The 14541-nt window shown below is 45.2% G+C and overlaps 1 protein-coding gene and 1 long non-coding RNA gene across 3 annotated transcripts in view; one reads left to right on the top strand and one right to left on the bottom strand.

Moving 5' to 3' along the window:
* LOC127005644 (uncharacterized) overlaps positions 1-13528 on the bottom strand; it is a 100002-nt gene extending 86474 nt beyond the window's left edge. Inside the window, exons 1-3 of one of the 2 annotated variants that reach the window (XR_007758772.1) lie at positions 13187-13528; positions 9352-9499; positions 8808-8961 (exon numbers count right to left, since the gene is read on the bottom strand). This is a non-coding gene — a long non-coding RNA (uncharacterized LOC127005644). Of the gene's footprint in view, positions 1-8807; positions 8962-9351; positions 9950-13186 lie in introns of those variants that run through there. The other variant, XR_007758771.1, reaches the window with a different exon arrangement.
* Positions 1906-8991, top strand: LOC127005643 (WD repeat-containing protein 86-like). The gene is made up of 9 exons (XM_050874659.1): positions 1906-1983; positions 3181-3388; positions 4634-4755; positions 5176-5321; positions 5462-5605; positions 6334-6459; positions 7231-7447; positions 8052-8226; positions 8830-8991. Exons 2-9 carry the CDS (start codon positions 3204-3206, stop codon positions 8888-8890), a joined length of 1176 nt encoding a protein of 391 aa, XP_050730616.1. The 5' UTR covers positions 1906-1983; positions 3181-3203; the 3' UTR covers positions 8891-8991.
* Positions 13529-14541: the final 1013 nt, after the last annotated feature.

The following is a 14541-nucleotide window of genomic DNA, read 5'->3' as shown; positions in this document are numbered from 1 at the left end:
GTAGTTGTTAGCGCTAACTATTAGTGTATTTACGCGGTAGTATGGTGCAACCACTAAAAAAAAAAAAATTTAAATGTGCCTACTGAGCTTATTATGTCCATGACACTGAAGCCTAGGTCAAAACATGAGATAATATATTATATAATTCCTACATCACCAAGAAGGAGTTTAATTCAATGGATCTCGAGGCACTCTTGGGTCTTTTGCGACTCCGCGGAATTCCAGTAAGGACCGTTGTTTGCTGACTGGTCTGCACTCTGGGACTGAGAGTGATGTGAGTGTGTATGTGTGTGTGAGGGGGGAAGGGTCCGATTTCTTTCCCGTGAACACGTGAGTGAGGCAGGTCTGTGTCCTTGTCCCATCGCTGCTCAACACTTGCATGAACCGGGAACTAGGCAGAGTTGCAGAGAGCATTTGTTGGCAATACCAGGGTCAATAACCTTATTTTTGCCAGGAGGAAAAGCCCTTGGGACTCCAGGTCTCCTTGCCAAGACCAAGGTACAGGTGTTTGGAGGCTTGCTGGATTAAACCGTACAGTCTGTTCATGCGTGTGACAAGTACACTGAGATCTTGGAAATTTCAGATACATTGGCAGTGAAGAACAATGGTGAGTCTCGCTTGGAAGTCTTACGGCTGACTGGCTCGGCCTACAGACTTGCTCATCACGAGTATATGGCGTTGTCGATATCTGTGTAGAAGGACAAAGATCTGGACCTTCAAGTTGGTAATCTTCCTCTGCGCCTGTGAGACGGACATTCGAGAGGTGGATTGATGCCAACGCAGAATCATGGAGTATCGCTGGAATGACTTTGTGTCAAACTAGTAATTACTCCGTGAGACTGATTCTGAGCCTATTGCCTGCATAGTCCGCCAACGCCAACTCCGGCTATACGGGCACGTGGCACGCTGCCCAGGAGCCGACTCTGCTCACCAGGTTGTTTCTGTAAGAGACAATCCCGAGTGGAGGAGGTCGAGGGGACGCCCAGAGAGTTCGTGGAGTGAGCTAGTCAGCAGATCCTGTCATAAAGTACTTGGGATGTGAAGGGGGCCTGCATGGAGACTAGCCCGGAGTAACCCACGGGTTTACCGTCGTAGGGTGGGTAAGGCGACGCGCCCCTCTGTGTATGCACATATTGATTCATTGAATTATTAAACGCAAGCAAGAAAATGAAATTAATTTCCGGGATAAGACTGATAAACTGTAAGTAGATGCGGCAGTGTCGTTCTTTCATTTAGCCATCATGAACTTCACCACTCACTCGCTCATCATCTGCTTCCTTTTCGTCACTTTCTCGCGGACGTGACTTAATTATTCTTTGTGGAAGGTTTCTCTCTCTCTCTCTCTCTCTCTCTCTCTCTCTCTCTCTCTCTCTCTCTCTCTCTCTCTCTCTCTCTCTCTCTCTCTCTCTCTCTCTCTCTCTCTCTCTCTCTCTCTCTCTCTCTCTCTCTCTCTCTCTCTCTCTCACACACACACACACACACACACAGACACACATCAGGTCACGGATGACGAAAGTAGTGGTGTTTCATCACACACACACACACACACACACACACACACACACACACACACACACACACACACACACACACACACACACACACACACACACACACACACACACACACAAACTCTATGGAAACGAACACAGCCGCCGATGCCACGGAAACCTCGACAAACACACGAAGGCCCCCCCTCATTACCCCTACCGATACATCCCTCCCCCCCACCATCTCCTCCAACCCCCCACAGATTCCCTCACCCCCTCACACCCTTCCCTCCATCACCTCTTTGCACCCTATAGCCACATCTCAACCCACATCACACACCTCCACTGCTTTCTCCTCCTCCCTCCCCCATTCCCCTCCTCCACATTTCTCTTCCTCCCCACTGCTACCCCAAACTCCACTCCTCCACGTCACCTCCCGTCCCTCCACCACCAGTCCACCTCCAGTACCATCAGTTTGTCCTTGCGCCTAACCGTGAGTGTGTCTTAACCGCCTACCCTCCACGTACAGTCCCGAACCTCCATCTTCCCCGCAGATATCCCAATACCAATATCATTCATCCCTTAACCCCACCAGAGGAACAAACCTACACCTCAGAACCCCATTCATAACCCCAGAAAGGCTCATCATTTCACGGTAACCAGACATCGAACCCCAGAACTCATCATGTCTTACCCCAGTGCTATGAAACCCCCCCTCGGAACCCCAGTAAGGATTCTCAGACCGTAGTAACCAAATCTAGAACCCCAGTCAATCCAACCCCAGAAAGACCCACTAAATCACATGCACCATACTTCGAAACCCAGAAATCTTACCCCAATTGTCTGTGGCCCCCGGAACCCCAGACTCAGACCCTACGTATCAACCCCAGAACCCCAGAGACAGTCAATCCAACCCCAGAAAGCCCCACTAAATCACATGCACCATACTTCGAAACCCAGAGATCTTACCCCAATAGTCTGAGGCCCCCGGAACCCCAGACTCAGACCCTACATATCAACCCCAGAACCCCAGGGACAGTCAGTTAGATCCTAGACCTTCACGACCCCAGAAAGGCTCATCATTATCTTTTTACAGCAAAGGAGACAGATCCAGGGCTTAAAAAGAAAAACAATAATGAAAAAAAAAGCCCGCTACTTACTGCCCCTAAAAAGATTGGAGAGGAGTGGCCGAAAGAGAAGTCAATTATCACAGGCACATTATATCACAGGCATGTCATATCACAGGCACATCATCTCACAGGCACGTTACTTCGAACCCCAGAAATCATCAGTCTTACCCCAGTGCTCTGACAACCCCATTCAAAACCCCAGTTAGTACACTCAGACCATACATAAAACCCCAGAGACAGTCGATCCAACCCCAGAGAGACTCACTCAATCACAGCAACTAGATTTCGAAGCCCACAAATCAAGTCTTACCAAGTTCTCTAAAAAAAACTCGGAACCCCAGAAAGGATAGTCAGGCAGCATACATACCAACCCCAAAACCCCAGGGGACAGTCACTCAAAACCCCCTGACCTTTCAAACCCGCCCCGTGACCCAATCTAACCCCTTGCATTCCCCTACGACCCTAGTGCGGCTTCCCTGACAATTCATCTCGTGTTTAGAACCCTCAAAACCCCACACCCTATAGCCCTCTAACGGAACCCCACAACCCTCTCGCAACAGGACCACCACAAGCTCTGGTCGCGATGGGCGGGACAACCAGCAAGAACGTGAGGAAGTGGCCGAGGGAGACGCTTTGTGACCATGACGGGGGCATCAACTGTATGGCTGCCTCTGAGGATGGGTCCCTCTTGGTCACCGGCTCAGAGGACAAGACGGCAAGGCTCTGGGAACTGGGAGGCCAAGAGACGAGCTGCTTGGGGATCATGCGGTAGGAGAGAGAAAATGGGAGGAAGGATGGGGATGGGGGTAACTTCCTATCCTATTTGTCTTCTGTTTTGTCTTGTCCTGTCCTGTCCTGTCCTGTCCTGTCCTGTCCTGTCCTGTCTTGTCTTGTCTTGTCTTGTCTTGTCTTCTCTCTCTCTCTCTCTCTCTCTCTCTCTCTCTCTCTCTCTCTCTCTCTCTCTCTCTCTCTCTCTCTCTCTCTCTCTCTCTCTCTCTCTCTCTCTCTCTCTCTCTCTCTCTCTCTCCATAATTTGTCCACTTTCCCCTACGTTTGAAAGACTAAACCCTTGTGTATATTATATGGTGACTGTATATAGTATTTCACCTGGTTGTAGGATTTCCATAATTTGTCTGTGTTTGTGTGAGTGTGAAAGAGAAAGGGTTGTGTACAGTTTGTGGGAAGTGTCCAGAATATGTTACCTGGTCTAAAGTATCAACCATTTCATTTTGCGTCCGCGTTGTCCAATGAGCAGCCAGTCTCCTTGGTGTAAGAAAGCATGCAGGATTACGTCGAAGGTTTAGGCAGGTTGGAAGGCAGGGGGAGAGGTAGAGGGGAGCGTACAGTTGCAGACAAAAATCGATCAACCTATAAAAAATAAATAGTACTGTGCTCTTGTGGCCCGGTAAGCCCTGTCTGCAGCTAATTGGGGGGAGGGGGGGTAGAAGGGGACGTACAGTTGAGGACAGAAATATCGATCAACCTAGTACTGTGCTCTTGTAGCCCGGTAAGCCCTGTCTGCTGCTAATAGGGGGGAGGGGGAGGGGTTGAGGGGGACGTATACAGTATCGGACAAAAATCGATCAATCTATAATGCTCTTGTGACCCGGTAAGCCCTGTCTGCTGCTAATAGGGGGGAGGGGGAGTGGTAGAGGGGGACGTTCAGTTGCGGACAGAAATATCGATCAAACTACTCTGCCTTGTGACCCGGTATGGACTCTTTCCTCAGCTGGTAATCGGTATGAGGAGAGTGGACGGTGAGTTGTATATGTTTGTACGTAGTTATGGTAAACGAGAAGTCAGTCAGCATTTCTTTCGTTTGCTATTTCAGTCCTAAACAAAGACGTTCTTCTAAGCATACTCACGCAATACACAACACAGAGACTTGTCCATATTAATATACACTGCTGTACTCATTTACTCTACGGACGAACCCACCTCGATACATTTCACATACGGACACGCAGCGGACGCGGCTATGACAATACTGTTTTGTTTTGTTTTCTCTCTCAGCGGCCACTCGAACTACATCTCGTGCGTCACCGTCATGGACACCTTCATCCTGACGGGCTCCGCGGACTCCACCCTCAGGAAGTGGGACACCATCTCGTGTGACTGCCTCTTCACCTACCGAGGTACTTAGGGTGATATTGTTAAACGCTTCCGCCCCTCGAATCAACTATTTCCAAAGGTCAAGAAGGAGATTGGTCAAGTTCCCACGAGTGAAATTTTAGGTTCATGGTAGAGGAGGAGGGTCACACTACCACCAGGGTCATAAAACCACCCCTGGCAATGCTCACAACTCCTACGAAACCCTTGTCAAATGTGTATGTTTGTTTTGGGGGACAATGTTTTAAATACGACCCTTACACTCATGCAACTTCCCCTCCCCCCTGCCCCTACACACACACACACACACACACACACACACACACACACACACACACACACACACACACACACCTGTTCCCTACGCTCTACATCTTCATAAACAGCATTGGTATTGTAAAAAGTTGAAAGCCCTACAAAATGCGTCTCCCTCCCCCCACCCCCAGGCCATGAGTCCCGCATCTCCCGCCTCCTGTGCACCGGCGAGTACGTGCTCAGCGCCTCCCACGACCACACCGCGAAGGCCTGGCGCGTGAAGGACGAGGACCTGGAGGGCCTCAGCGATGAGAAGGCGTTAATACGGACCTTCGAGGCGAGTACACACACACACACACACACACACACACACACACACACACACACACACACACACACACACACCAAGTACGTATGTATGTATATGTATGTATGACGATGTAGGTCTGTATGTATATGTGTGTATGTCTCTCCCAGGGTCATACGGCCGGCGTGTACTCCCTGGTGGTTGACCCCGGGGAGGAACGGGAGAAGGAGATGGGCTACGGGGACCTGGTCATCACGGGGAGCCTCGACTGCACGGCCCGTTCCTACGACTTCATCTCCGGGACGTTCCTCAAGGTAACGCCCATTGCCCCCTCTGGAATGGGAGAGATCCTTGCAACACAGTCATCGTCAGCGTTCAAGCCAAACTCTATCCTCCTTAATGATCCGTCTTTTCAGCTCAACACCCGCTGCTAAAGAGATTTTCTGTGTGGTTTTCTTAAATTTCTCATCTTCTTCAGAAACATCAGCCACTAACGAGAAATTTCGATAGTATTTTGCATTTAGTTTGGGAGCTTACGAACTTGCTGTGCTGGACTGTTCCCTCCTCTGGTGCCTCGTGTGGGTGATGTGTGCTGGGTCTTAACAAACAAACAACTTAGCTAACTCGCCAACCAACAAATACAGACAAACAAACTCAAACCAACCGAACCTCACCTAAAACACGTATTTATAAAGTCTCGGGTCGTCATTTCGTCCATTTGAAAAGCGTCTCGTACAAGTTGCTGGGATTTTCATGCATGGACTGTTTTGTGATCCCAGTGAAAGTTTTACACTTCTTCACCAGGAACGGGAAAAACGACCTAACTTCTCTGTGGCCTTGGGAAATAGTCGCAGTGGGAACCCGAGACGTTTAATTAAGATGGAACCTACTGCCATCCTCGCTTTAGTCAGCACGCTAGTTCTTGCTGTGACTCGAAGTGTTTGTCCCTGCAACTTCTACGAGAGGACTTTTCAATTAGGTAAACAGAGGAACAGAAACGTTTAAAAATAAGGGCTTAAGACTCCTCTCCCCCTTTCCCCAGGAGTTCGTAGGGCATACTGGGTGCGTGGTGAGCATGGTGACGGACCCCGGGGCGCGGCTACTGTACACGGGCAGCGCCGACAAGACCATCCGAACGTGGGACATCGACAAGGGCATCAACTACAGGGTAAGACCAACGGCGCGGCGCTCATGTGGGATGGGGCGTTTTTTTCCTTAAGGGGGGCTTTCTTGTAGTTCATCTATCTTTCTATTTGTCTATCTATTTTCTTAGTTGTTTATTTTCTGCTTAGACTTTCTTTTTATTGTTATTTTTTTATCCGTATTATTTTTTTTTTTTACCTATTTCTTCTTCGATTTTTTCTTGATATAATTTTTCCTTAAGGGGGGCTTTCTTGTAGTTCATCTATCTTTCTATTTGTCTATCTATTTTCTCAGTTATTTATTTTCTGCTTAGACTTTCTTTTTATTATCATTTTTTTATCCGTATTATTTTTTTATTTATTTCTTCTTCGATTTTTTTCTTGATATAATTTTCTGCTTCGATTTATGTTATTTTCTTCTCCACTTTCTTTTTAGACGTCTTTTTCTTCTTCTACTTCTGTTTTCTTCTTCCTCACTCTCTCCCTCCCTTCCTCCTTCACTCGTTTCCTTCCCTCGTCCTCAGGTATTCTCCTTCCTCTTCTTCTTCTTCTAGGTTTTCTTCTTCCTCCAACTCTCCCTTCATCATCAGTCCCTCATCTCTCCGTCTGACTTCTCCTCCCTCCCTTCCTCCTTCACTCGTTTCGTTCTCGCGTCCTCAGGTATTCTCCTCCTTCTTCTTCTTCTAGGTTTTCTTCTTCCTCCAACTCTCCCTTCATCATCAGTCCCTCATCTCTCCGTCTGACTTCTCCTCCCTCCCTTCCTCCTTCATCCTTGTCCTTCCTTCCCTCGTCCACAGCTGTTCGAGGGCCACAAACACCACATCACATGCCTCCTGCCCCTCAGCCAGCTCCTGTACAGCGGTGACGGCGGCGGGTTTGTCAGGGCCTGGGACCTCACGCGGCGGGACTACCTCAAGGGCGGGGCAAGAAACAAGGTGATGAACCAGGACTCCCTCACCTCCTTCAGGCCCGCCACCAACACCATCAACTCTATCAAGCTCCACAATGGAATGCGTAAGAAGAGGTTCCCCTACTGTTGTTGTGGTCGGCGGTGTTGCAAGCTCCCCCTTACTCTTTATTTAACAACTCAAAAATTAAATGTCCGCTTCTAAACCTTAACACCACAACGCCATCAAGCTGCACAATGGAATGCATAAGTGGTTCCTCTGCTGTTGTTATGGTCGGCGGTGTTGCAAGCTCTCCCTTACTCTTTATTTAACAACTCAAAAATTAAATGTCCGCTTCTAAACCTTAACACCACAACGCCATCAAACTGCACAATGGAATGCATAAGTGGTTCCTCTGCTGTTGTTATGGTCGGCGGTGTTGCAAGCTCTCCCTTACACCCAAGCACTTAGTAGCAACTCAAATATAAAGTGTCCGCTTCTGATGTGTTGATCTCCTTCGTTAGGTTCCCCTTGAATTATGTTATGTTAAGATCGGCCGTGCTCCAAGCTCTCTCTTACTCCCTGTCACTTAGCACAGTTAGCAGCAACTCAAAAATCAAATGTCCGCTTCTGAACTGTGGATCTTCGTTTTGTTCCACTTGAATTCGCCTCCACTTGATGTTTTCCGGGCACACGCGTACCTTTCGTCAATCCTTCCGTCCTTCCTTCAGTGTTCGTGGCCAGCGGGGATAACATGGCCCGCGCCCTGGACCCCGCGACGCAGAGCTTGGTGGCGGTGTTCAGCGGGCATCGCATCGCCGTCACGTGCATGGCCATCTGCGGATCGAGGCTGTACACGGGCAGCACCGACACGACCCTCATGGTGTGGGACTTGCCCAAGCTGAGGTACGTGTAGTTTTTTCACTAACTCGACTATCGAAGTTTCCTCATTATACTCTCTTCGCACCTCCCTGGCTTGGCAATTAAAGGAGCCGCTGATAACCTCCCGAAATTAAGGAATGTCATAGCTTACCATTAAAATCCCATCAATCTACATATTTCTTGGCACAGGAGGAAATTTACCTTAAAACGCGCACCTGACATCACCACATGAGGGGTACAAACTTGATGGAGGGACTGTTTTTGTGTTTCAAGCGAGGGTAGTGGTCTAACAGTAGCCTATTTAGATTTTCTTGTTTATTTATATATGACCCACGAAACATTCTAGAGTTAAATCAAAGTATGTGGTGAGTTATACACTAGTTGTATAATCACACTCTGTACTGCCTGGGGGTTGGGATGGCATGCTCCTCCCTTCTCCTTTGTTATTTACTTGCAATAATAAACTATCAATCAGTCAATCATCAATCATCACACACACACACACACACACACACACACACACACAAAGGGATCTTTACACACCTAGCTCCCCCCCCCTCCCCCGCTACACACACACACACACACACACACACACACACACTAACCTGGGTCTGGTGTGTCTTGCAGGGCGCTAGGCGAGGAGCCATCAAGCTCGGAGGAGGAAGAGTCCGAGGAAGACGAAGATTAAAGGCAATGGTCTCCAGGAAGCAACTTTTCTTCTTTTCTTTTCTTTTTCTTTTTTTCTTCCTGACAGCAACTCTGAAGGTGGATTAAAGTCATGGCATTTACTGTGTTGTTAGTGTTACTGCTTTTGTTATTACTACTGTCATTAATTATTATTTTTTTATTATGATAGTTACCACTACAACTCTCTCTCTCTCTCTCTCTCTCTCTCTCTCTCTCTCTCTCTCTCTCTCTCTCTCTCTCTCTCTCTCTCTCTCTCTCTCTCATTCAGAATATATATATATATATATATATATATATATATATATATATATATATATATATATATATATATATATACATATGTGACTATGAATGTTTTCCTTCGCCTCAACTTTCCCTCCTGTTTGTGCATCGCAGAAAACCATTCACTCTCTGACAACAGATTTTTTTGCACTGTAGTGCGTCGATCGCCACTTCACTAACCAGAGACACGTACGACAGTCCTCGTCGACAGACGTGGGTCGTGGGAGCAATCTTTGAACAACAACAACTTCAGTAACAGGTTGATGGGATCGGTGGTTTGCCGGCTCTCTTGTCCGTTTCGTTATTCCTACCCTCGGCTGCCTCCTTGCTGTAAAGAAAAACACACAGGGTAGAGAAAAGCTGAGTCACCAAGTCACTCCTACTTCCAGACCGACTCTCACCACGGTCACGGCGCTTCCAGTGGACCCAGACAAAGCCTTCACCGAGACCATGCAGTCGCTCTTAGACCGGGGGCATTAGTAATTCCCAGGTGAGGGTGGGGGGGGGGCGAACCCAGGAGGAAAAGTCGGAATTTCTGTCGTTGGAGTATTTGTTACTATCTGAACAAGAGCGTGGGCTGAGTGAGAAGTTTACAGGATTACATTTGGCAACCGATTTAATCTGTTCCAAGTTCCAAGTAGATTGTACAGCGTAATTCGTTTATGTATTAATTTCATCATGAACTCCGGCCATTACCTCCCGCCCTCGACTTTTCTACTCTTGCTTATCCCTACGTGCTATCCCACAAATCCCTTATGCACAGTGGCGTACCCAGAAAATTGAAAAGGGGGGGCCAATATATATATATATATATATATATATATATATATATATATATATATATATATATATATATATATATATATATATATATATATATATATATATATATATATATATATATATATATATATATATATATATATATATATATATATATATATATATATATATATATATACTCTTTCTGCGTCCAGTATTACTGCAAGTGCAGGGATCCCATAGAGCTTGAGGATTCGGGTTAGATCGCTAGGGTAAATTTATAATATTTTATACATACATGCATTAATTGATACATACATATACATACATTGTACATTTTAGAAGTTTGTTGGTAGCATATAAGTACAACATAAATCTGGGAGATTTAAATATTAATCTTAAAAGTACTAATTTTATATGTTACTTGAGCGAACATTACTTTTAAAATCTTGTTCATTTCTGTAATTTGGACTGCAAAAATTTACCCTTGAAACAACACTACTTACTTAAGAACTACATGTTCTGATAAAAAAGTGATATACTGGCAAGGGAAAAAAATGTTATATTCATATAACATGTATAATCTTCGTTTATACAGGCTGCTGATGCAATACATATTTTTACAAGATATATGGAAACTGGATCAGGTATTTTATGAATATAAAATTAAAATTAACTAGATGAATTAGATCAGTTACTGTTAACAACAATACATCGAAACTGGTTTACCTCAAATTTATGCGTCTGTTCTTACGTGCAAATTCATCAAGGACTTCATGATCAAGATTTGTGTCACAATAGACAAAGTTAGGTCAGTCCATTTAAACGGCTTTCACTCATTGCGTTCCTAAGGTAGCTATGTTTTAAGCAATTTAAGGGCACAAAAGGATCGCTCATTGGTGGAAGTGCTAACAGGTACGGTTGAAAAAATTGCAATAAGGTGGAAAATTTTGGATATGTGCCCAATTTTTTGGCACATGCCAATGTCTCAACAACTTGCTTTGACCTCTCATGAGATTCACGACGCTTCCAATAACTCTGTCCCCGTAGATATTCATCTTCAACGAGATCTGCATCTCCATCAAGAAATTTTCCATAAAATTCAACTGCCTCCTTCAGTTCACTAAAATCAGTATCAACTGAAAGAGAGGGAACAAGATTTCCCAACAAAAAACTCCTAATGTGTTTAGATGCAAACGTTTCCTTGAGTTGTGCTATAGCAGTGTCCGAAAATTGGAGAAAAATAGCTCTTTGATAGTACTCCTATGGAGTTCCTGATTGAGGGTTAGCCTTAATTATGTTTCTGATGACCACTGATTGTTCAAGGCTTCTGGATGATATCTCCGTACCTTTCCTCAGCTTGGGCAAAAAGTTGGTTGAACTTATTTCCATCACGATAGGACTGAAATGCATCTATGCAGCTCTGTGTAGCTACACTTCCAAGAGCACCCATCAGTTCTTGTTGTGACCCCTGCAGCTTTTCTGGCAAGGGTTTAGTGACACTTAGAACTGAGGTGAGCACTTCCAAACTCATGAGAAAACCTGGGTCACTTATTGCTTTAGATTAGGCTTGGCTGCTGATTCTTCACCTAACGTGTTTTGCAGTAATTATTCTTAATCATTATTTCATTATTTACCTACCTGATTAACTGAATTATCCGGGGCATCAGCCGAGTCAGTGGTGACTTTCTTACACCACAGAGTACGTACGTGAAACGTTTTCTGGCGTTTTGTGACCAAGGAGGAAATATGTAAAGAATGGAAAGGCACAAATCCCAAGCCTGCGTGAATTCAAGAAATGACACACGCTATAGAAAAAAAAAGTACTATACATAAACAGAAAATGAAGTCTATCAATCATAATTTTCAGAAATTTGGAATTTGTGGTCATAAAATATTATACGAATAACATGAATAGGCTACGGCCACGTGAGCCTACGTCGTCAATGAATGTTTCTCAAAATAGATCACCTGCTCTTATTGAACTCAGCAGCTCCATTGTTCAAGTGCTGAACATACAATAGTTACTCACCCACTCTACACTGTCCACTGTCAAGCACAAAACGGTCATTAAAGGTGGTAATATAGCGGCAAAGGTCAACCTTACAGGTCCCATACGCGTCGCCTGCAACTCTGCCCGCCATAATACAGAATCATATTACTTACTCACCACTGTCACCAGACAAGTTCACTTGGTGCCTCTGCAGTATAATTATATAGTCCTCCAATTACTTTGACTGCACCTTACATCTAAAATCAAGTAAATATGAGAGGCAAGAAGGAGAGAAGGCACACTTACGACTTTCGTGCTCTCTCTCTCTCTCTCTCTCTCTCTGCCAGAGCCATCCCCATCTCGTATTCCTCTTCTTCCTGTCTCCCCGCTCCCGCTACAAACACCCCTCCACCGCTTTCAGTTGACAGCTTGAGATCGCACTCCACACACAATTTTATGAACCCATCATTTAAAATCTTACTTTTTTTTCACTCAGAGCACACCTTATATCCTACCATTAACTCAAAACAAAACCAAAGGGGAAATAACTCGGTCACTCGGTGCCACTGAGCTCTCAACTCCACACACACGTAATACTAATATACATATTCCAATTATTTTCTTGTAACATTTATTTATTCATTATTATTTTTCTTTGCAAAAGGGGGGGGCCATGGCCCTCCCTCCCCTTGGTACGCCGGCCACTGTGTTATGTAAGAGGTAACCCATTTTCATTGTCATCCCTGTGCTATCCCACAAATCCCTTATGCAAGAGGTAACCAGCATTTTCATGCAGTCACCCCTTTTGTGAAAAGTTATTGAGCTTCACAGGACGAATCATGAATTGGTTGGATACTTTTTTTTTTTTTTTTTTTTGGTATTTCGTTGGGGATATTCCCCAATGAAGGAAGGCGGTGCATGCCGCGCAGCCCCCCAGACGGCTGGTAGAGATATCCCCAATTATTTCAAGGAGGCCAACAACGGGGCTGAGGGTGTCGGAAAGAGCCCACCGTGCCACCCCCATGGCACGGGATAGGTCTCGAACCCACGCCCTTGCAACCCCCCGAAGCGCAAGGCCGAGAGACTACCACGGGACCACGGGATTGCCCCTGTTTGGATTAAATGACGACCAGCGGAGGTCCGCGCGTCATTCCCCAGTTTGGATCTTGAGGCATGTAGTGTAAGGTTTGTAGAAGTCACCAGCCACCGTTCCAGTGTATGCCGTTGGGTCAGCAGTCATCCAATCGGACCAATACTCACCCGCCACACACCCGCAACGCTGAGCACGGTGCCAGCAGGAAAAATGGAGCTAGATAAGCCATGCTGCGCCGCATGACCACCCAACACACAATCGCTGTGCACACTGGTGACTGGACATTTTTCTCTTCTCCATTTCTTTATTCATTTTTTTTCCGGGAAGCAGCAGAAACATATTCAAAGCGTCTGTTACTTAAAGGACATTTTACGGCAAGATTTTTGGATTATTAAAGGTTGTGATTGTGCAGGAGCTGGTCATAGGGCACGGCGTGGAGGCAGGGAACCTCAACAAAATAATAATTTGTCTTGCTTAACGTGAAATGCTAATAAAATTCTCTCCTTCAACATGAAATGCGACTATTATTCCTTGTTTTTTTTTTAAATTCTACTAAAATTCTCGTTCAATGTGAAGTGCTGGGTACTTAAATTCCCTTGTTTAACGTGAAACGCTACTTATTCTCTACTGTTATTCATCATTATTTCCACTGTCCAAGTCATCAGCTGGAGCGCCAAAACTAACCTATCCTAACCGTAATTTAAAGTTTTCTACTGAGCATCCAACACTATATAGTATCCTGGAATATCATCCTTAATTTTTTCAGCTCTTGTATTACCACCAAATCGTATGGAAGATATGTTTGTTGCATTTGGTATTTGGTTTGCGAGCTTACAAACCCGCTGTGATGAACTGTGGAACTGGTCTGAAGTTCAATGGCTGTACGAGAGCTTGGGTTAGAAGTTTACTGATGCAGAAGTCTGAGAGATTAGGGTAATTGCCATCAGGGTATTTTCAAGTATTTCGTCGCCCAAGTACACATATTTAACAATGCTTTCGTAGGAGTTTGGGGCATTTTCATAATTAAGTTTTATGACCCTGGTGGTAGTTTGACCTTCTGTACCTTGAACCTAAAAAAACTCATTAGAACCCAACTGATCCCCTCTGACCTTTAAAAATAGCTTATGTAAGGAACGAAAGTGTCATAATACCAACCTTATAGATGCCTAGGAGTAGTAACTGAAGGTACTTAATTGTTTTGGGTAAATCAATCAATAGCGGTATACGATATTTGATTTACAAGGTTGACGGATTTGGTATTTGGCTAACGAGCTTACAAATCCACTGTGATGAACCGGCATAAGTGGAAATGAGGAAAAAGGGAGAACTGAAAAGAATAAGGAAGAGGAAGGGAGGAAGCAAAAACAGGATGGAGAAGAATAAGGAAAAGGAGGATATAGGATGGAGAGGAGGAAGGAAGGGAAGAAAGAGGAAGAGAGGAGAGAATAAGAGGAAGGGATGAAGAGGAAGAAAAATGGAAAAAAGTGATGATGGTAGCTTTTCTAAATATTTTTCCTTTCTC

The sequence above is a fragment of the Eriocheir sinensis genome, chromosome 30 (assembly GCF_024679095.1).
Source record: "Eriocheir sinensis breed Jianghai 21 chromosome 30, ASM2467909v1, whole genome shotgun sequence".
Classification (NCBI taxonomy): Eukaryota; Metazoa; Arthropoda; class Malacostraca; order Decapoda; family Varunidae; genus Eriocheir; species Eriocheir sinensis.
Note: the sequence above shows the minus strand (reverse complement) of the source record. Positions and strands in the feature narration are given on the sequence as shown.